Source organism: Idiotropiscis lumnitzeri, chromosome 7 (assembly GCF_059441095.1).
Source record: "Idiotropiscis lumnitzeri isolate Australia: NSW breed Sydney's pygmy pipehorse chromosome 7, RoL_Ilum_1.0, whole genome shotgun sequence".
Classification (NCBI taxonomy): Eukaryota; Metazoa; Chordata; class Actinopteri; order Syngnathiformes; family Syngnathidae; genus Idiotropiscis; species Idiotropiscis lumnitzeri.
The window spans coordinates 15,549,691-15,574,086 of NC_142397.1; the positions used below are offsets into that span (position 1 = coordinate 15,549,691).

The 24,396-nt window shown below is 41.2% G+C and overlaps 1 protein-coding gene across 7 annotated transcripts in view; it reads right to left on the bottom strand.

Annotated features, from left to right (window-relative positions):
- Positions 1-24,396, bottom strand: part of mecom (MDS1 and EVI1 complex locus) — a 135,210-nt gene that overhangs the window by 79,329 nt on the left and 31,485 nt on the right. For all 7 annotated transcript variants that reach the window (XM_088301155.1, XM_088301154.1, XM_088301151.1 and 4 more), the window contains exon 2: positions 12,113-12,474. In XM_088301155.1, the coding sequence (XP_088157281.1) occupies positions 12,113-12,474 (362 nt within the window). The remainder of the gene's footprint in view (positions 1-12,112; positions 12,475-24,396) is intronic.

The following is a 24,396-nucleotide window of genomic DNA, read 5'->3' on the forward strand; positions in this document are numbered from 1 at the left end:
TACTGTCAGCCATTTTTCCTGAGTTGAGTGCCCACGTAGCAACCATGATGTGGGCACATCCTTGAATATTTAGTGTGGAATCAATAACAGTGAAATAAAATCCACTTGTTTTTTTCAAGCCTTTGCCATTCAAACGCTGTTGCGTGTCAAAGCGACACTTGGATGAACTTAACATTGGCACATATAATTGGTTTGCTGTGTAAAAATGACATCAATCTCAGTATTGAATTCAGTTGTTTTTTTTCTGTGATGAGATTTACAACAAATTGGCACGCCCCCTTTTGGAGCTCGGTTTGTTATTTTTTCCGGTCCCAGCAGTCTACCTCACAGCAGAGAATTTAGAGACTTCTATTAAACACAGAAAACTATTTTGAGAATGTGTGAAAAAGGTGGAGTAAATATAGAAAACCCATGCAAGCATGAGTTGAACATGCAAACTTCCCACAAGACGACCTAAACTAGGATTCAAAATCCCCACCCTTAAAACTGTGGGGTGGATGTGCAAATAACTACGGTCGTTCGCTACCCAGTATGGTGCAGTTTTTAGCTTTTCAAAACCACTTTATCAAATCACTCCACTAATTGTCTGTCCCTAATGCTGAGAAACACGGTTGTTATTTCAATTTAATTGAATTGTATTACTTATTCCAACTTATTATATATTATAGATAGTTATTATCCTAGACTCTAAACCTCATAGCTCTCACTACTCTTTTGACACACTGGAAGCTCATTTGTATTTATGTTGGCCAGGCAAGTCTTCCCTGAATGGTAATTCTGTCTCCGACTCCTATTGAATATGGCCTTTGGCTCACTTGATAGCGTACCAGTGGAGCACCAATGTTTTATAGAGCAGAGAGACAGAGATGTACTGTTTCGCCTCTTAGCGATTCTGTCTCACAACACTTTATAGGCCCTAATCACACCAGAGGTATTATGCATCCTTAGGTGTGTACTGGTATGCATGTTTAATGTGTGTTCAGATGCAAAGATCATAGCCTTGGTTGTACACACTGTCTTTATTCTGTGTCAAGATCACAAGAGTTTCTGTTTCAGACTGAATGTTCTTGTTTAACTGTTGAATCTCGCCCAGATCCTGAGCTTCTCTGATAATTTTGATTGGTGCCAAAATGCAGCCCCTCCTCAAATGGTTCTGTCACCCTGAAACCTCCTCCGTGGCCTTACCATCAAGAAAGCCTATAAATAACCATGACATCATCACATTTTTATCTATGGGACATCCCCTGATCGATAGCTCAGCTCCTGCAGTGTAAATAGCGTCTAATACCCCATCTTCGCCTTCAAATAGGTCTACATTATTTATGATGGCTGTTAGGTTACCAATCCAGGACACAATTTATTTCACCCCAGGACTGGGACTGCTCCTATTGTAAAACTGCTTTTGAGTCTTGATTAGGGATTGATGCATGGTGCGGGCATATATGTGTGTGTTTGTGTTTAGAGGACAAGTAGCATGCATGGCATATGCAAACAGAATAAGTGTCCCAATAAATCTATGAACGCACCTGTGCAGAAGATCATCAGAGGGAGGGAGTCTTGAGAAGACACTGGGGAAAAATGGTTTAGGGCAGGTCGGGTGAAAGTGGACCTTTGTGGAGCCTGGCCCCACCCAGTGGTAACGGGACATCCGTTACTCAGATGACAGTGAGAGTGGCAGGCCTATTTGCAGGGCTGTCTGTGCGTGATGACGAATTGGGCAGACCTAGCGGTTGGAGGCTGCGTAAAGTGACAGGTTGCATTTCCATTTCAGTGAAAAATCTAGCTAACGTTGCTTACGCAGCTCACTGGATGAAAGGAAGAAGGACACAATCGGACCACAATGTTTTCTTGTTTGTGCCACTGGTTTATCTGTCACTTGGAATATTTTTGTTCTTCACCAAAATTTGAGTTAATGAACAGCTACTTGTTGCCATTCTATTTATAGTTAATTTCTTATTTTTAGTGCCCAGCGCAAGTATGAGCTGACTTTGCACTAGTAGAAATCGATATGAAGAGGTTTTTACACCATTCTGGTAAGGGAAGTTGCCAACTCGTAGCCAATTGAAGAGACGCCCCTCATTTGTATTAAAATCAGGTTGGTCTTCGCCCACGCAGCATGACATTGCAGAAGCAGATCTAGACTCGCGAGGGTGAATGCATGACATTGGCGCATGTAAAAAACTACTCTTGTATAAAAATTACGTCGCACCTGTTTTTACGCAGAGCCCATGAGCATCTACCAACCTAAATAGGGGTATTGGCTCAAAAAGATACATGAAAAATGAATTGCACTCCTCATTCTTCTGAGGCAAGCTAAACTAAGTTGTACCAGAAAAATACTTTTTAAAATAATTATACAAAACCAGTTAGATGCAAACATTGATCAGTTCAGGGTACACCCCACCTCTTGTCTTTTGTCATTTAGCACACCCTTCAGCTTCCTTGTGATCCTGAATCGGATAAACTGTACACATATAGTAGGCTGCATGTTGAGTAAAGTAACCACACGCTTGGGAACACTTTAAGGGTCAGGATTGTAGAGCTGGCAAACGTGTGAATAATTGTCACAGAGATTGTTTCTACTTCAAACCATCCAACGTTCTGGGTGCTTGTTCAACTGTTCATCCCTCACATTTACAGTAAGTCTGTAGACATCTCTTGGGGCCTTAGTCCATGTCCAGTGATTAACTGATAACAGTGAATGTTGTTTAGACACCTTTCAGAAACAAATCTCAAAGGACAATTGGAATTTGGGAGCTTAGCTGATCGAAGTTGATTTAAGTAGAAAGTAAACAGATCGCAAGTCAGAAAAGATTTGCAAAAAAATGTCCAAGAAAATATCCTGAGGTTTGTCTGTGAGAACATCCTGAGGAATGTTCATCCTCACGCCTCATTGCTGTGCACTGATCGGGCATTGGAGATGGGACACCCCAGATTTACGAGACATGTCAAAAGCTTCACATCCTCAAGCCTCCTGAGGCCCATCTCTTGTCTTGATCTGGCCTGTAAGAAAAACAGCATTCCCTCACACTCTGACAGAATGGCGGGGCCATCCAAACACACAAGGACGATGGAGACTGGTGGAAATGTGGAATGTGAAACAGTGAAGGGAGGCCGCCTTTGGTGAGGGTCTTCATGGTAACAGTGGTGAAATCACCAAGTTGCACTATTGTGTTGACAGAGAGCTGATGCATATCATAGGGATTTGCAGATACTATACAACATTTTACATATACAAACTACAGGATTGGACACTACATTCAATGAATTAACCCTCATACTTAGTTGACAGTTGCATCACTTTATCCATCCATTATTCGATCCGCTTCTCCTCAAAAGGGTCGCGGGGGGGCTGGAGCCTATCCCAGCTGTCTTCAAGCAGTAGGTGGGATGCACTCTGAACTGATCGTCAGCCAATCGCAGGGCACACAAAGACGAACCACCCTCCGTGTTCACAATCACACCTAGGGACAATTTAGAGCGTTCAATCAACCTAGCATGCCTGTTTTTGGAATGTGGGAGCAAAGCGGAGAAGCATCACTTCAGCATTTGCAATAAAGGACTTTTGTAGGGGCAGTATCTTATATCGTGAAGGACTCTCCTTTGGAGTAGAGAATCAGAATTCAAGAGCAACTACAAACTGAAATTAGCAGTAGGACCAAGGTCAATTCTAATTGAGTACTACTAGCAAGGCTCCCCGAGAGGAAGGCCCCAAAAATTCTATCCAGGAACCATCCATCCATACTTGCATTTTCTTCATTCAAGGGTGAAGGAAAGCTGGATCTTATCCCAGTTGGTTTGGACGAGATGAAATCTTCACCGCCATTTTGAATGGGGTACTGACCAGGACTTAACCTTCTGCCAGATACGTAAGTCCACTTTGTTAGCCACAAGACAATCACCACCTACCCCATCTCGGAACCTATAAAAACATTAGTTTTCTTATAGGCATTTTATTACAGACTAACAAAACACTTGCCTCAAGGGGCAAATTAATTTACAGTGGAAAGTGGAAACTTGCTGATCATAACAAGTATCCTTTTATTTATTTATTTTTTAATGCATGGCAGATAGTCAAAATTGTTTTGGTAATACAAGATACAATACAAGACCTGACACTCTTTACCTTACTCTTCGTAAAATCAGTTATATTAGTCAGAATCTACAATAAAGAGAAGACTTTTGAATATCAAAAAAGACTCTGATGCTGCTCATGAAGTGGAGACTTGAGCCAGCAAAATGATTTATGGCTGTGTGTCCTAGTAGGGGGTTGAACCTGGGCCCAGTATCACTCAAGACCAAAGAGGAAAACTGGGTGGAAAGTACAACTGATCAGAGGCTGTCCAAAATATGTTACAATGTATGTCATAACATAATTGGAGGGTTTACCAGGAATGAAGATAACAATTAGTTTGTTGGAGATGTCAGAAGCGGTATTTGAGTTCTGCAGGGAGAAATCCTTTGTGACGGATCAGTGTTGACATAGCGGGCAAACGAGGAAGGAGTGATAGACTCCCATTGCGCCCTGTGCAGAAGAGGAGCCTTTGGTCTGCATTAACCCTTATCTGTGAGCACCCATTAGCAAAGATCTCTCACAGTCTACCTGCTACATTCAGGAAAATCCTATTACAGACTTCAGGTTCAACACTCCAGAGGGAAATGAGTCTCCCTTAGCACACACAAGACCAGACATTGGATACTTTTCTCACTTTCTTTGGAGATTCCGCCACACTTTGATTTTCTCTCTTCTTTTACTCTATCAATCTATCTTTGTTTCTATTCTACATCATCTATCACTCTGGTTCCCTCCCTGTCTGGTTGTCCAACTCGAACCAATCCTATCTCATCACAGGCTACCCTCAGTCACTATGCATGGGCTTGTTTTAACTCATCCCAAGCATCCCCCCCACCATCCCCGATGGGAGGAAGCCCATCTTTTCAGCAAAATCTAGGGTTGAGTGAATTGCATTTATCTGTGAGTGAAATATGTAAAGGTCAATTCCCTAGCGACGGAAAAAACAGCATTCTGAATGTCTAATCCAATTTTTGTTACACATTCCCTTTTATTCTTGCTCAAATTTACATTACAATAGTGGTGGATATGGAAAGCATTCATTGTAAAAGCGGCTAATATAGTTAGAATAAACTTTCCTGGAGTCGATGTGAGTGTAAACAAAAAATGTTCCCTAGCAGAACACAAATGAAATCTGACATGCAGCATATGTATCATACAGTACATGTTAGAAGGAACTCTTTCGGATGATTGATGAGGCTTTCTAGTTGTAATATATTACTCCAAAAGTCTGGCCTCTCTCTCAAAACCTTTTATGAATTACCCTGTTCTCATACATAGCAGTAGAGTAAATGATTCATCTAATCAAGAAAGACAAATAGTGACTAACTTCCCATTACTGTAAAAGACTATTTTTAAATCATATTCCCCAAGTTATGAATATGCACTAAAAGAGAAGTAGCAATTCTCCATCAACCAATAAACATCAGTGTTATCCCATACAAGAGCATTTGTACAAATCAATGCCTCCTCTGAAATGGACACCAGATACTCTCTGCAGTTAAGTAAATAAACTCATTCATTCATTCCCCAAACTGCTCAATAGATAAAATTCAGTACATAAATTATTTGTGTACCGGGATCTCATCTATGTTTTGCTCTGTAAAGATTTGATGAAACTCAGTGTTATTAAAGAAAGTGATTTGGTACAGCAGTATTTGCATACATGATTATTAGCCTTAACTGGTATTTCAATTTACTTGCTTGGTAATGTGATCTGAGTGGTAGTTAAGCACTAGCATCAAGTGAGGGCACCAAAGCCAGGACAGAGTTTCTTACTTGATCACACTCGCCATAGATAAGGTATCTATCGGCCCAGCACACGGAATTCATCACTTCAGTTTTCTGTAAGCTTTTTCGGGGTCCCCTCTATTTTGTTTCAACCGATGACCATGTTAGTACATGTAATTAAGAAAATATTTTGACTATTTGCACTCAACATGAGGAAAGTTGCAATGGCTTTGCAACAGCTTGACACTTGGGACACTTGTGGCAGTGCACCTGTTGCAACAATGTTGCATAATTTGTGAATACATGAAGTATTTTTATGTAAAATAAAGTCATATGTATGTGAACATTTTCAATTTTGTAAATGACGACATCGAAACACACGGATGTGAAAAGTTGAGTTGATATGAAAATTATAAATAGTGTATTTAATCTGTCGTAATAACTGTATTTGTTCCCATTTGTGAATAATCGTAAAGTTCCTTTCATATTATATTTCAATGACAAAGATTTATGATTCACATCAATGGAAAGTGCTGGTGACCTTGATTGAATAAACCTGAATAAAGTTTCATTTCACACCAGCCACAATATCAGCACCATTTTCACACCATAATATCCAATTCCAGAGATGAAATCAAATATTGTGGCTTTAAAAAGATAGCAATAATTTCTCAGTGTAGAATAACGCATCATACGGACAGCGGTTCCAACTATTTTTGTATCTCTCATGCAACTAATTGGGGAGTCGAAAATATGAGACAGGGTGATTTGTTTCTGTCTAGACACTTGACATAATGTTATTGAACCTTTCTTGAATGTCTCCCCAACCTGATCGGCCCCCCCATTGAGTTCACAATGTTGTATGCATGTGTTGTGACTCCCACTCGAAAGCATCAGCAGGACCTTTGTCTTCATCAAGGCAGGTCAGATTAACTGAGACTAACAATGCCCCCCTCTGATTTATTCAATCACTGCTCCTTCTTCATCTCTTTCATTCCATACGCCCCTCTCCAGTCAAATATGCTCTTCCATTCACTTAAAATCTGCTATGTCCTATGACCTTTGCCCTGCTCCGATGAACGCCTGATGAGGGCCTCCTTCACCTGGCTTTGTGCGGCTGGCTACACATTCCGAATGCCAGGGCTCCCACTCACGCCCGCCTTTGTCCTTCTGCAATTCTCTCTGACTTTGTTCAGTTAGTTAACCTAGCTTCCCCTCCCTGCTGCGAACTCAAACTGAGAGAGAGGAAGGAGGAGGACATGAGGGGGAGATGATGAAGGACTCGGGTAGTCCGTTTAGGATATCGGCGAAATCAGCAAATGATCACAGTTATTTGTCCTTAAAACTGTTAAATGACAACTTTGGACAAGTTTTGAGACATGTGCAATGGTAGTTACCCGCACTAGCAGTCAACACTTGTGCTTTTTCTTTGAGAAAATGTCTTTGCTCTTTTCACATGAGATTAGAACGTCAGTAACCCCCACTGCTAGACACACACTGGCCTCCACCAGCACCAACAAACAACAGATTAACAGAAAGAAAGGGATTACTAAATTAACTGAGAGGCAGGACGATGAACCCTCAGCTTGTTTTGTCTTTGGGGTTTTCAATGGACATCACTCCAAGACAATCAAGCTCTTGCTGCACTGAACGAGTAGCTCATCGCTCACAGACACCCAGTGAGACAAAAGAAGACCCACATGGTTGAAGAGAGGTTGAACGCTCAGCATCAACAAGTTACAGGCTTTGGATAGCTCAACTCAAACAAGATTACGGCTAGTCCTATATAAAAAAAAAAAAAAAAAGAAAAAGGAAAAGTAGCCTGATTAAGATGTTGCATTGATACACTTAAACCACCAATCATGATCATGCTTACTGTTGGAATTGGATGGACAATACTTGAATGAAATATATACAGTATTTTGTCATATCCTGAGAAGAAAAACATCATAAAAATGATCGGTATTACTATCTCAATTACGATATTTACAATCATGATTTGAGAAATGTGCTTCACGTTAAAATCATGTCTTTTGTGCCTGCATGGTTCCTATTCAGCTTGACACGACTTTACTCGCTATTTGAACTTTTGCGTTGGCAAAACCCAAACAGGATCCCAAATGTGCCAATGTTGCTTCAGTTAAAAAAAAATATAAATAAATACATGTGAGTTGATTTCATGAGAAAACGTGAAAATGTGGTTTTACTGAGAGGTGCATGAGTGACAGAGAGGTTCATCCCTATAGCGCCTACGCCTTCTAAACGCTGCTGTGGGTAGGAACTTCTTCTCTGACAGTGGATGGGATGTGGCCAGGGCTTCGGGGATTAAGGGGCTTTTAGCAAGGCATGAGAGTGGCTCTTTCTCCTTGTGACAGAGTGAGGTGACAGGCTGTCAGTGCACATGGGACAGACATACAGACGGCCAGAGACATCTGCATTCATTCAGGACAGCGGCTTATCCATGCACAAAAAAATGCCCTCTTGAAACACCCTCAAGTCCACACTCCCACACTCTGTCTAAGACACATATGATCCTGCGGGGAGACACACGCAAATCAAAGAGCAGACTGGTGACTTTAACATATGAAGCTTGAAAAAGAATGTGAACAAACAGAACAGCTAAAAAACAATATTCTAAGAGTGATTACATCTTCATCAACAAGTACAGATAAGTAATGTATTGTAAAGTTTGATACTCATTTTGAGACTGCACCATTGACCAGTCACTAACCTGCTGTTTGTGAGAAAAAAGGATTGGAAGCAAAACAAAGTACAGGAACGATCCAATTAACACATTATTAAAAACAAACAAACAAACTGTAAAGTACTTGAGTTGACAGCAGTTTGAAGGACGTGTGAGCAGGCATTTGCCTCTCCTGCCTCCATCCCCTCAGGACCAGGAGGTTCAGGAGACCAGCCAGAGCCAAGAAAGGCCTGGCCCAGCCACCTAATCCTCTATTCCCATTTTCTATCACTGCTAATCTCCTTCACCACCTCCTCACCACCAAAACTATCGCCTCCGCCTCTAACTCAAGAGAAACACAAAAGCCTTAAGAAGGCCTGTCCCGCCTATGCCTACCTTCCCATCCCTTCCCGCAACCCAAGCGTGCTCCGCCCATGCCTCCAACTGCAGGAGGCACCCATCTTTTTAAGCCCAGGACCCAGAAATCCCTTGGGGCAACAGGTTTTTGGTTGAAGCCAAAGACTCATTGAGTGCAGGATAACTCTCACTCAGACCCCAGCTCCCTTTCTTATTGTTGATGCGAACTGACACAAAGGGAGTTTGAATTTCAATGTGCCAGATGACAGAGAGGGACAACAATATGGACTCATGGGCATCCTGGCATTGGCATTGTGTCCAAAAAGCTATGGAAAATAAATACATTGACATGCAGACCACATCGTCATAATATGGCAGAACAATATTTGTTCATCTCCAAATTCATACAAAAGCATAAGTGCAGAACTTTCAAATCCAATGGGTTTGTATTCACTTAAAGTCAAGACAATTCAGTGAAGTATCCTTTGACTGGAAATTGTATGGGAAATAGAAAAAGATTAATGCATTGCAAAATGAGATATTCATTTATATTTCATACTAAATTAGATATTTAATAAAAGAGATGTACTGTATTTGTAATTTAGTGAAATCCTCTTTTAGATTATGCAACGGATAACCAGGATCTCTTAGAATGATGTTGAAAGAACGTAAATGGCAAACATTTTCATTAATATGTCTATCACAAAGTCTTTTGCCAGTGTTATTTTGAGCCACAAGACATAAATTCAACAAATCAAACTATAACACTAAATCAAATTTTGACGAGTGGGCGAACACCCCCCCCAATAAAAAAAAGAAATAAATACATTGTTCTTTTCATTAGTTTATATTGATGGCCGGGAAGTGTTTTTCACACTAAAAGTTTGAGTAATTATAATTGTACTACTGTGTGACTACAAATTTGGGTTACATTGCCGTAAACTGAGGACCCCTTGCACAATCATGCCCACACACATATTGGTCTTGCGTCTAAAGTCCAGCCATGTCTACCACAGTGGTGGTGAACGCCTCAGCCTAATGGACCCCTCAGTGCTGCCTCTATGCATTTTATTTACTGAGGCTATCTTTCCCATAAGTCACTATTCCTGTATTCATAAAGCATCATGGACCCCATAACTCACACTTCCCCTTTATGAATAAATCTCATAAATTTATGGTGATGGTGTTGAGGAGCTCTGGCCTCTCAGGTGACAAACTTCCCTCGATCTGTCAAGACCAGCTACAGCCGCTCGGGGCTCTTCATCAAGCGCTCCAGATGGGAGCGCCACTTTATCGTTCCCCGGTCGGTGACATCACCTCACCATGCTGGATTTGATGATGAAAGCAAACATCTCTGTCTTAACTCACATTTGCCAAATCAATTTTGTTTTCACAGACCTTCCAAAGGGGCTTATTGGCATATTGACGGTCTGCAGGCGGGAGGGGGCCTGGCAATGGGCAAGGGATGGGCATGAGAAGGGAGGGTGGAGGTTCAGGAGGCCTTAATAGCATTTACCATATTTAATGCCGGGATGTCATCACTGAATATCCATTCTGAATAATGTGCATTTCATCATAAATTCTTTACAACTTATTTACTTAATGGAAAGACTTATGGCTCGCTGTCAAGATGGTAATTAAACATTGTGATACAGTGCTGCCTCACCGGGATCCCATCTTTCCCTCGAACGGCCAGCCCACCCCACCCCCCACAATCCCATCTCTTTCACATACATATGGTCCCAGCGTCTCTGCTTTTTTAATGCTTATTATTATTGAAGTACCTCATAAATTGCTGCTGGATAAGAATTCAAGATTTATTTCTCTTTCCCAGAGAAAAATAAAAATTGAGGCAGCATTGTTGAAATGATAATAGCGATATTAGTAGAGAGAAAGAGACATGCTGTTTTTCTGTGTTGTTTTATTCAAGCTTGGAATTGGCAAAACTGAAGGGCAACCAGTTCAGAGTGTCCCCCGCCTACTGCCCGAAGATAGCTGGGATAGGCTCCAGCACCCCCGCGACCCTAGTGAGGAGAAGCGGTACAGAAGATGGATGGATGGATGGATGTTTTTAAGGAGGATGGCAAAAATCTGAGATTCACTTACTTACTTTATTTTAAATTAAACATCTTTAAATGATTCATCGATTATCAAAATAACTACTGATTACTTTTAAAATTGAATGATTCAAATCTCCTCTTAGATCAGCCAGAAGGCCAGCCGAGCAGCCTCGCCAGCAGCAGCGATTCACTCCGCACCTGCTAGACTTTATTGCACTTCTGTTGCCGGAGACATCTGCCTGTACCGCTCTTTACTTTGTGCTTTGCTTTGCTCTTTCTTACAATTGACTCTGTCGTCATTTTGTTTGGGTGAGCGTGGATGTGATGTCTTCATAAAAGATGACAGAGAAAATTAACAAATGTTCATTTCCGATAAAAGGGCAAGAGGGCCATTTAAGCTTGACCATTAGTGTGCCAAGTGACTTGCCGTGATTTGTGGCTTATAGCGGCTGTTGAATGGATGTGCATTCGGTTCCCGCTCATGGGAACAAAACGCTGTGAAAAGCCTCAGCGACAGTGTCATCCTTGGCCACATGCGTCTTATAAATATATACAGTATATATAAATAAACACATGCCCTCATTTGGCTTTGAACCCGCAACCTCAGAACAGTGAGGCTATTGCCCTTACAAGTCAGCGTGTTGCCCCACAAGCGTGAGTGTGTGTGTGTGTGGTGTGCCTAATTTCCAAATGAGAAGATGCATCCCGGAAGAGAAGGTGAAGCTTATACCCTTCCTCCATTTCCATAAAACCAAACCGGTCTGACATGGACACACCACATCTAACCTTTGACCTTGTCCTGTGACCCTGTCTTCGATTTTCTCTGCCGTCTGACCAATACGTGATTTGCCAATGGCCTCACTGGGTCCCTAACAAGGATTTATGGCATTTCATTTGAATTGAGTTAAGAGCAATATATTCAATGGGTGTGAAACAGAAATAACCATCTTGTGGTCAACAGGATGAAATGTTGGGGAAATAAGAAGACAACTGATGTCAATGCATTTGCACAGGATCTATTGTGAAAAACGATATTACTTTGGCTGCATCAAACAAAGATGAAGCAATCCTAGCTGTCAAAGTGCACTGAAATCTACAATATCTGTGAACCATGAGAGAAATGTCACTCCAAGAAAATTTGCTCGATGACTGATACTTCACAGCCAACATATCAACTCTCTCTTCATTTAGATTGACTTCCTTTCCTACCTGCCAGCCTTGAGTGGCGTCTTTGAGAGTAAGCGTTCGCTCGCCAAGGTATGGTCCAAAGCTTTCCCCGACGTAAAGGCTCCTGCGACTCCAGATGCCCAGAGCACCATTTAGAACAGCTGACTGTTGTAATTCAAAGTCCACGGGAATGGCCAGGTTTTCTTGGGGTGAAAATATTTGTTGATTTTGCTGTTGTTGTTGTTGTAAGGATGTCGGTCTATGAGGTGACACTTCATCTTCAGACAGCGACGGGGACGTCGGGTCCTCCGCTAGACCTGAGGACCGTGCAGGATCACCATCGGATCCGTAAGTGTCATCCAAGATGTCACAAGGTTGACAAGCAGACGTGTCATCGCCGTCATCTACGCAAGTGAAAGAACAAAATAAATGAATAAATAATAAAATAATTGGTGTGAGGGCAGTGAGCAGCAAAAATCAAAGTGTCACATTAGTAATTTATTCAATACAACAAAGTGCCACATTAAAAAGACTCTGCAGGAGAACAAGAAATTTAACAAAGCTGTTGTATGTAAAGTGAGTTTCACTGATGAACTGAAGTATAACGGAAGCACCGATGTCTTCATGTAAATGTTTTTTCTTTCTTTCTCCTAATTCACCTAGACTGCATTAGTACGTATATGTTCCAAAGATCAACCAAGACTTAAATATTATACTGAGATGTGAAATAGCTTAAGTTGGCAATTTCAAAACCAATACTGCGCATGGAATGCAAGAAACAGGATCAAGTGTTTATGGCATTGAGATGGGGTGATACCAGGGCGAGTGAGCAGAAGTAACTCAGCATTGTACTGCTCTGACTGTTTTATATTTCCTTTTCCTGAACTTGATCTTTGTCATGCAGTGAAAACAGAAGGAAGCGTACAGGGGTTAATTACCTGTGAACTTACACGGGGCTTCTTCAGCATGACATGTGTCTGCATTACATTTTTATTGTGCTCTTGTTTCTTTCATTTGAAGGTATTAATAATACAGTATTGAAAAGTATATTCTGTTGTTGGTTTTCTGTCCTTCATATAAAGTGAATTTGAAATACTAATTCAAGTTGGGTCTGGTATTTTACCAAAGTCTCAAGGAGAATAGAAAAAATCATTGGTGACAAGCACAGAAACAATAGCTCAGTAGAATTGTTTTGATAATTTTCTGTAGTCACTTCATACATTGACTGGTAAATTATTGCCAGGCAGAGTTCACAGAATCAAAATCAGAAATTGGATGGATAACAGGGCAAGGCACATTATATCTGTTGTGAAGCATATGTAATTTGCTGTATGGTTGAGGTCAGGCTGTTAAATTCGAACATACAAAACTTGTTCAGGCGCACAGCTATGGAAATTGCTTTGTCGACTCAAAGGCAGAAATCGGAAAAATATCGTTCCTTTTTTATATAGTACATTATTGTCTTGGAAAGATTAAATAAATACCAGAGGTCCTGTGGTGTCTTTTCAACCCCTAATTAAGTACTTAAATTGATCATTTCCTGACAGATTACGAACAGATTTTTGTCAATATATCCTGACAAAACATAGCTGATACATACAATTGGAAATCCAGTTTAATTGGAAATTTTCGGGAAGAAATGAAAAAGAAATAAAACACAGACAAATATTAAATAATCAAGAATCGCCGGAAATAAGATTTGATGATTTCTGTTGAACAATGTATCTCGTAGTGGAAGGAGGAGACACTCAAATACGGAAATGATCCACAGGAAGCTGTCACTCCCTGGCGTGCGTCTGTGGTGAGCTGTGGCTAACGCGGGCTGACAGGCTGCGGAGTGAAGGGGCTCTGCTAATGAGGCTGAGCAACCCATCTCTGGGCTCAGGAACATTCCTGAATGACTGCTGATGTGACACTGCCTCACTGTGTGGTAAGCCAAGGAACCTTTAATCCGCGCACAGATACAAATGCATTACTTGTTCACCGAGCATGAAGCAACTGTTCTTCTGAATGACTGCAAAGATCACCGTGATCTGCCACAAGTGGTTTTGACCTCAACAGCCAAAGCCCAACTGGATTCCTGAACAAAATCTCTCACTTTTAATAAATCATACGCTGACATAGACACATCTCCGCTGCAAACTTGTGTACAGCATGTTTAGGAAATGGTTAAGCGAAGCAAGACTAAACCAAAATATCTGTCAAACGATTGAGCTCAATGCATTTAATGTGAGCCAAGCTTGTTTGAAAAAGAAAGCCCGTTAAAGATTGCGGTGCTGGCTCCTGCATGAAACCCGATGGGCCTCAAGAAGCCGGCCTAATGATTTTCAGCACACTGTGTGTAACAAGGTTATAGTCCTGGATGTGAAGCTCACCATATGGTAGAGGGAAAAGAGCTTTTATAGGTAACTGTATCCCTCCCTTGACATTTCCCCTCCAAACCTGGTCTCAAAGTTTAGATTTGATTTAGACCAGAAATTTCCTCGGCCCACTGGACTCAACAAGAGCATTTTGACTCATAAACATCTATGCGTGTATATGTTAGGTAAACATTAGCTGCAAGCAAATACTTCAGGCTGACGGTTTTAAAAGTTGGGGTTCCGTGCGCAGGTGATTGATGAGGCAAGAACTTAGACACATAGGGTGGTGAATACTCTGATCACATCAGTATATATGGGGGTGTGCGTGGGTGTGGGTGTGTGTGTGTGTCTCTCTCTCTCTCTCTCTCTCATTTTTGTTGATGACTGCACTGACTGACAGCTTTTCATCAAAACCACAATTCTAAGTAGAGAAGCTGCAAACCAGCACTCAATACAAGCCAGCATCTACTCACTGCATCCAAAAACTGACTGTAGGATAATAAACAAAACAAAAAAAATTATTAAAATTAAATCTGGACTATTACAAAATGTCATTTTTCTCCTCACGCTAATGGACTTTTAAGACTGAAAATAAGTACAACGAATGCACAATGATAGAATCTCACTAATTTACAGTACTTATGATAAAAGATGCAAGTCCCAGTATTTGAATATTTGTCCAGCAAAGGATTAAAAAAAAGCTACCTTCGTATCGTAATTTTTGACCTAATATTGTGATGCCAAATTCCAACATTTTTATTAAGAAGGAATACGGTTAGTTACAGGCCTGCTATCTGCATGGGTGAAATGATTTTTACCTCTGCCACAAGGTGTTAGGCACGCTCATAGATCACATGATTATCCGAGCCGCGAGCAGGACCGCCATCATCAGGGAGTGAATTAAAGATGATAGAAAGAGCTATTAATCACTGTGACAAAGCCCCTAATGGAGGTGTGACCCAGCCGCTGCCGACGGGACGTACCCACGGGACAAATGGATACACATGTTTACAGAGCAAAACAACCTACCTGTGAAACACTGTCTTCGGCACCGTTCTTTTGGCCCAGCCTATTGCATTCTCTCTTATAGCCATTTATGTTGCATACCTGTAAGTTGCTTTCATCATGGAATTGTAACTATCTGTTTAAATATTGTATATTTTTTTTTTAACAGCAAATTGGTAATGAGCAGTAATGCATTGAAAGAGTTTATTTTTCAGCACTGGTAAATCTAAGATATTTTTATTTATTTATTAATTATATATTTATTTATTTTACCATGGATTTTTTGGGGGGCACAGTTTAAAATCATTATTACTCTTGTGACAGGAGATATAACATTCCTCATCCGCTTAGTAAGAACCTAATTCACACATCCCATCTAAGGAGAGAAAGCAGGCCCGATCATTGACTGATGGGGTCTAAGAGCATGAAATATGGGTATGAACTCCTTGACCTATGAGGATAGATCTTCATGTTCATTTGTAGATATCATTTGTTACCTGTGAAACAGATAAAAAGAAGAGGGAAGGTGTGCCTCTTGCAAAAGTGATCAAACACAATTTTCCGTCCATCCGTCTAATAATTTTGAACCAGCACTCTTCATCATTTCTTTGACTGTTCATTTATATCTAGGGCAGAGGTGGACTTAAAATCAGGCAAGCACTGGAGATTGGCTGGGGCCTGAGATTTATCTAAAAAAAATTATGAGTAATATCTATTTTGAAATTGTTTCTGTGAGCGAACCGTTCTGCACTTCTACAAAACTGGGGGGCAAATTATAAAAATAACCACCGTGCAGATATTTTCTCAGCCATTGGCTTGTCAGCAAGGCTGGACAAAGTTCCAGAGTGAAGGAATTACTTTTAAGCAGTGGCTAGAACACTAGGTCGAAGCCAAAAGGTAGGCAGGCAGAGCCGCAAAAGCGCAATCATTCTCTTGGCCGCAAGCTTGTTTTCCTCTGGAAGCAGAAGCGAGGCAGAAGGGGAGACGGCTAAACACCGTCTGGAACGCACTGGTGATCCAGCCCACTGGTTATCCTTCTAAAGAAAGGTGGACTCGTCATTGGCCACGCACTATGTGAGCCAGGATTATGGCTAGAGCTGGCTGGCAGGGTGTAAAAAAAAAAAAAAGCCTTGATACTTGGTTAATGTCATGTTATTAACACGCCAAGGACCTATTTTTAACTGTGAAACAAATGCATATGATTTCTTCAAGACAGATTTAAGGTTAGCCAATTTGTGACAAAAGTTCACCAAAGTACAACAAGACCGATTTTGAGCCCAACTAAGTCAAGATTTGGCAAAATTGAAAATACTATCATTTAAATGAGCTGTAGATATGAATAATGTGGATAACCTCAGGAACAGGGTCCACCTCTCCGAGAAACAACTCATGGTGGCCAAATCCCAAACAAAATAACAACAATTCCAGCGAGCCGCTATCAGAAAGGGGCTGCTGTTCATTTACGAAGCACTGTTAATTACAGTGGATCACTTTGTGCCCCCATTCCCTCAGCAGGGTAGAGGGACAATGTTTTGAGCCTGCTTGCCCTCAGGAGAGGCAATAAGCTTCCTAATTAACACTCTCTTTGTGCTTAATGGGGCCATGTTGGACAGTGTTTAGGTTTGCAGGTCCATTGGGGTGACCAAGAGGAAACCACATGCACAGGTTGAAGAGAACAGCTTTATTTAGCAATCATTACTTCGCAACATTTCCTCCATACATTTGTTTCCAAATTAATTAAATGAGAAAATGTCATTCCTGATGCTGGTTCTTGAAACAATTCAAGAAACAGTGCAACCACCAGCACTGCGTGCATTTCAACAGCCATCAAATACATGCACAGATGCACACACACAGTCAGAGTAACAAGTGCATGCCACAGTCTCAATTGATGAGCATCGCCTGTTTGTGTGTTCAGCCTCGGAAACGGTCAACTACTACTCCAAATGGAAAACACTTCATTAAGGGCCCAGTAAGCAATTAACGTCTCACAACAGACTGAAACTCAGAGCGGGTCCCTCTGTGCACGCATTGACACCTAATTAATTAGCATTAGTTGTGATTAATAATGAGCGTCCTTTAATAGTAAATCTGCTGCTCCGATGGCAAGCTGACACAACAAAGGCGCCTGTGTCCACGGCGGGATTTATCTGGGGAGCTGTTCGGGGGGATTTTAACATGTTTCTCACAGGCCTGACAAATGGCCTATTAATTATCTAATGTCTGACAACAGTCACTTGATAAAGACGTATGTTTGGACTAGCAGTGGAGGAGAAGATGCATCAGAGGAGAGAGAGGGACAGAATGTGTGTTTGCAGTAAAGAATGATGTGAATTTAATTTCAGTGCTACAGAGTGACTAAGCCACTGAGATAATCAATATGAAAGACTAACAAAGTGCATTTATTTTTAATGAAATGCAAACAAATGGGATCTTGATAAAAACGCAGATGGAAATGCAGTACACAGTTTCCACCCTTGAGCCACAATCAATAACCGCAATGTAAAGAGCAGAAGCCCTGGATGTCTCTCTCCCTGAGTTCTTCATTTACTTCCTTCAAGCATAGAAGCCTCCAAAGTGAGGCATTTACCCAAACGATCTCTTTGGTTGTTTTAATGAATTAAGAGCCCAGTTGGACACTAACTCAAGTCTGTCCCGTGGAAAGCAAACAGAAAAACAATGCGCCAACTATGTTTCATTTGTTGAATGAATGACATTCATTAAGTGGTGTATGGACAAAAGACTTTTCAAATCAAACACAGGGACCAGGACACGGATGATGACAGATTGAGAGAGCTGAAAACAGAAGCGCAAGGAAGTGACACATTTATTCTTAAACTTCTCTCACATGTCACATCTGGAGAAGGGTTCAAGTGGTGGGTATCGGTTTGGTTCAAGATATCTATTACAATGATTCTGATTCTGAATATTTTGGGATGTGCAGTAAATGAGATATTTTCTCACAATGGTCTGTGACCACATTTACAATGAAATACAATTTACATTAATCAGTAAAGTTTGCATCCATCCTAATGTTACGTTACAAATACAAAACAGCATTGATCCCCTACACTTACCCCCTCCTTACTTCACTCCCACCCTCTATCACTTCCATGCCATGGCTGGGTGCCATGAAGCCCTAATATAATTATGGCTCACAGTTGTGCACATTTGAGAAATTGATTCCTTCGATGAAATGTGAGTGAGGCAGGTCCAGGCAGAGCAGAAAGGGACATATATTTAGAGTGGTTACTGACAGCCCCCCCTTTCGCCCCTCAGAAGGCCCCCCTGGGTACCAAACCACCAGCCTCAGCCCTCCCCAGCCAGGCTCAGTCGTTAAAAGAAATGATAGCATATGTGCTTTGTTTACCTTTGATGCCTTCATAATACATTACGCAATTAGACTGATTTGACAATTTCCATTATACCTGATAAAATATTTATGTAGGCCTGAGGATGGGAGATCTTATCAAAGGGGAGGAGGCGGCTGTGTGGTACAGATGGGAAGCCTGTTCTGTAGGTTATGCTCGAGCTGGGGAAAATGTCTGCAAATGCAAAATGAACTCGGAATGTACGCTCAACCACAATGTTTGTTTTGTTCGCACACAAAAAAGTTGTTAATTAAAGCATTTAGGTTCCGATATTTGGGCTGATGCATATGAGCATTTTACATTCCTTTGAATGACATTGAATCTATGAGGAACTGCATCAGGAGTGATTCACATTGAGATCAAATACCGTTACAAACACAACATATGAATATGAGACAAATGAAACTTGAATCTCGGTTTGCCAGGAGGGCACTATGAATGATACAGCCAGGCTGTGTATATATTTCGGTCTTTGACATGGACAAATGAAGCAGATCAAACACACTTTATGTTCTATAAGTGCCCAACAAGTCTTGTCCCCATATTGAACGCGAGAGTAGGCACTCAGCAAAGCAAATTATAACCTTGGCAGCGTGCCCTCCAGAACTTTTCCATCCAAGACAATCGTTGGCAACACAAATTTCTGGCTGTATGGCACAATTGATTTGGATTTGACTCAGTGGTAATCTGCAAACAGAAAGCATATCGCTTAATTTGCACCACCATCAGAAATGTACGTAAATGTCAACAAGCTTCCGCTACAAAAGTTTATTTTTAAGAATAACACAAATTAAAGTGGAAACCCGTCACCGTTTTCCCTTCTTTTATTGTTCTCTTATTCGAGCCGAATGCCCCCATCGTTCTCACCTGTCTCCCTCTTTCCTCATGCACGCTTCCACAAACCTTTTTCTGTGTGCAGCCACTCCACATCCATCACAACCTAGAAATTTAAGGAGCCAAATTGGCCTCATCTGTCTCAATGTTGGATGCAGATGGAGTTTCTTCTGCTGAGGGAGATGCAGTTAGTCACCCCGCCTGGCCCTACTCCGACAATCTACTCCTTTAACAACCAGCCACACTGTTCCACTATGGAGCCACATTATGGGCTGGCTGCTTGGTTGAAGAGGGCAGAGTGGGTGAAGTGACCACTTCACTGACCACCCACACGCTGCCTCATTCTCGAAATCACACTTTTTGTTTAGATTTTATTTTCCATTTAACCTCAACCTCATTTCTCTATTTTCCACTCATTCTTCTTATTCATTCATCTCACCAGCGCGGCACACCTCCAAACACACGAGCAGCCGCGGCCGAGGTGCAGCCTGCGGTGTCGTTGCAGGCAGCCTGGTCAGAGCGTGCTCGTTAATAAAGGCCTAAATGAGGCAGCATGCATAAAACATGAAGTGCTGCGTGCTGCCGTAATGAACTGCTGCTCCATAATTGCATCTCAAAGCTGTAAAATGAAGACAAAATATTTGAAGAGGGGTTCTGTCACCTCTCTGCAGAAGCAACACTAATCACAGGCGTTGCACGGGGCCCTCGGGGTCCACCCCTGACTGAGAGCAGGGGCTAAATGCCCGGGGCGGCAACGCTGGCAACACCCCACCAACTAATGGGACATAATTGAATAATTGCTGATTAGAAAATAAGGGGAGGGGTAGTAATAACATAACAGTGTGTGTTATCTCAAATGATACCATTGGGAAAGCAAATGTAATTATAAGGAATATGAATGAATACTGAAATATTTCCTGATCAAGAAATAATTCCATCAATTCAGAAAAAGATATTTTGCCTGCATTTATCGTTAATGGAAAATCTACGGAATGGTGCCACAGTTTAACAAAAAAAAAAAAATCCTTGCGTACCATATTGCGTAAGGCGGGAAAGTGTTGTAATTGAAGTTTTGATTCAACGGCAAATGGTTTGAAGATTAAGATAAAAACGGGAAAAAATAAACGAGTAATGCCAATGGAAACACACAAACATAAGACAGCCACACAAACGCATACAGTGACAGGCGTGGAGACAGGCAGGCTTCCAGATGAGAGATTGGAGTCCCACCCAAGGGTGTCACCCAGACAGTTAGAGAGTCCCTGTAGTGACAGGGTGGCTGCTGAGACATAATGAAGGTGCTGTGGCTGTCACAGGAGGTCAGTGCTGATCACGCTGCCCAGCTGTGGGAGGTTAAGGACACATGTAATGAATCCCACCAATGACAAATGGCCTTAAAGTCCAAACTGAGGCATCTGACAAACTCAGACTCATCACACACACACCCCCACCCACACCCCGACACGCATGCATACAGCTATACATACGAAGAGTCAAGAACAACAAAGCCATACACATTCTGTTACCAAATATGGCATATTTATTGCACATTTTAAGACAGGGTGCTAAGGTTATCCATCTTTAAAATACGAGACTATATTTTGCATCTTTTTGGGCAACTTGTCTGTCTCGTCACAGAGGTGCTATTTCAATTATATATTGTCCATTTATTTTTACATGTTCACACATCCTGAAAAAAAAAAAATATATATATATATATACATTAAAAGACAGAAATGACTCTAGCCATACTTCTGACATCGCAGTGCAATGGAAGGTCAGTGGTTAGCGATGGCAGTATTGTTTAACATGCACAATAAACCACAAGTAACCACAAACCTCCAACTTGCATCACGAAGCTCGAGTTTATGCAGACTTAGATGAAATGTGTGATACAATTCAACGCAGCAGGTCTGATGCTGTTTAAAAAACAAACCAAAACGCTGAATTCTATCAAAAATGGGATCTGTGTATGGTAAAGACAAACGTGGAAAAGGAGGGCTATTTTCAAGGCAAGCTGTCCACCGAGTACCAACCCGACATTCTTGATTTAATATTTGTGGATGTGAATAGAATTTGTCTGAGACTTGCTTTTCCACTCGAGGGTCTGCTTGCTTCTTGTCTAAGGTGACCGCATCATCAGACCAATTCCACTTGAACTTTGTAACAGAACTTGTTACCTACAATAATACCCAAAGCGGCAGATACTTTCCAAACCACAGAGCAACATGTGGACCTGAGCATTCATAGAAGGGTCCCGCAAAGGATGTTAGTTTAATGATTGTTGAAGGTTCGTACACTGAGTGCAACAAAGAACCCCTCAGAGCACTGAAGCTGTTTATTTTATTTGTTATGGAAGTTAATTTCCCTCTATTTAGGAATTGATTCAACTAGACAATACTGTAAAATTGTGCCCTTTTAGGGTAATTGTTGTCTGCCTGTGTAATGTATTAGCTCAGCATGAGTGTCTGAACTCAGCATTGACTGACTGTACAAGCACCTGCCATTGGATTAACCCCTGTAAACATGTTTATAAACTTTATCTCTAATTTCATTCAATTCAATAATTTCTGACAGTATAGTAACTTTATAAGACAAACCTAATTTTTACTTTGAGCTAGTGGAAGGCAGGGTTCTGTTTTTAGCATGCGCTCTAACTAGAGAGCGAAAGGATGATAGGAGTGTATGCGTGTGTGTGTTTGCGTGAGTGCGCGCGTGTGAGGTGGGAGTTAAAATATATTGAGAGTGGCAGCTGCCAAACGGGAGTGAGATTGGGGTGGGAATGCAAAGGGACAATGATGGAAGAAGAGGAACATGACAGTAACAGCAAGCCAGATTAGACGCAGAGCACATGTGAGATCTGAAGCCCCTCGTTGAGCATCCGTGCGACGGAGGCGGGGATTCAAGGAGATGCACGGTCTTGTAGTGTGTGTTCTGTGTTTCGGACAGCAGGGGAAAGGGATTTGAATCCTTCACATTTCCAAAGTGAATATTGTAGTGTAAGAGGATTCCAAACAAAGCTATTTTTTCTCCTTCTCTGATTATTATTTTAAGTATAGTAAAGATTCAGATTGTAGATCGTTTAAATGCTTGAATGTTTTTTTCCGACAAGAAAATTACCATAGCATTTTTTAGTCATTGAATAAAATCTTACTATTCCTTTAATAAAATTGATAAATCATAATATATATTGTGTAATATAATTAACTTTTTTTATATATAAATTGCTTGCAAGGGTTGACTTTGTCTTTATTTTGGCAAAATCTGCCCAAAGTGTTAGTGCCTTCATTTTGTTAATGTATTTCGTTTTTATATATTTTCATATATACATTAAAAAAACACAAAAAAAAACACTCCATAAATACTGGCATGGGTGTCCGTATATTGCATAAGAAATAAATTAGTATTAACGTGAAGTGACAGAACTGACGTAGAAGAGATAACATATTTCAATTGTATAGTCTCTACATCCGGTCGAAAATTAAATCATTTATAACTTTTTTTTTTCTTTGACAGTGCCTAAACAATGTTGTCGCCTGGCACACGACTAAAGTACTTCCAAACCATTTGATACATTGACTATCCATCAGTAAAATACAGGGAACAATAGAACCCCCCGCAGACATTAAAGCATGGCAGGCAATTAATAAACGCCATTTGGCACTCATGCTAGCAAAAATCAATAGAGCTCCTCTTTTCCACATATTGATGGACTGGGTTGAGGAAAAGAAAGTTCCAAGTTTTCAAGCAAATGCCATGTACTTAGATGCAAATCAATTGTAATTAAAACTGAACAAGTGTTCCGCTTGATTCACTCAAAGGCGGCATTGCTCATTGAATCCATTTTCATCAGTTATCAGTAAAAGGATTTAAATGAAGTCCACGGCTTCTGCCTCCTTTGGGATAGCGCTCGGTGCCTCTACACTTGCGTGGTAAATTCACTCTTGCTTCATTAGCGATCAAAAGCCATCCAAATTAAGTATCAAACAATTAGCTGTTTTGTGTCATTCTCCAAAACAAACTGTATTAGACGCACTTAATTAAACTTTCATATTCAAATGCACTAATCAGTTTGCAGCAGAGTGGATGCTTATTTTTTTCCGCACATGAAACACTATAACTAGCCAGGTCGGGCCATCGCCTGCTCATTAACATGAAGGTGTCATTTGCATTTTCTGATGGAGTGTTTCACTTTTTCATATCCCTCGCTCTGCTCTTACATCAATCATCGGCAAAGGGGGCCAACATAGGCCACAATTAACCCTCCAAATCTGCCACTAAACAAATACTACAAGAGTTCACTCATTTGGAGATCAAAACGCCACTTGTCCATTATATAATTGAAATGAAGGTGGAGTGTTGCACTTCTGAAAAACTCTATAATTACCAGCTGTTAATTGCACACTTGTGGTTCCTCACTTTTAATTAAAAAGAGAGGCTCGTTGTTGGATGATAAGCAACGGTGGAGAGGGAACGGTTTAATCAACAAAGCGAGAGGAATTTGTTTCTGCTGGGGCCAGAGGCAGACTGGATAAATCTTCAAATAACCCAGGGAGATTAAAACGTGTCCATTAGGACCAGTCAGGTTTTATTTGGGGTGGACGGAGCGAGGTGCATTTGATGTCGTCCCGCTGCAGAGTCCTCTGCGAAGCGCGGCTGGGGGTGTGCGACTAATCAGCCCGCTGTTAGCCCTGAGCGCTCAAGTGGAGGAATTGGACTCTGCTGGGGGTGAAGAAAGGAAGGGAACGAGGGAAGG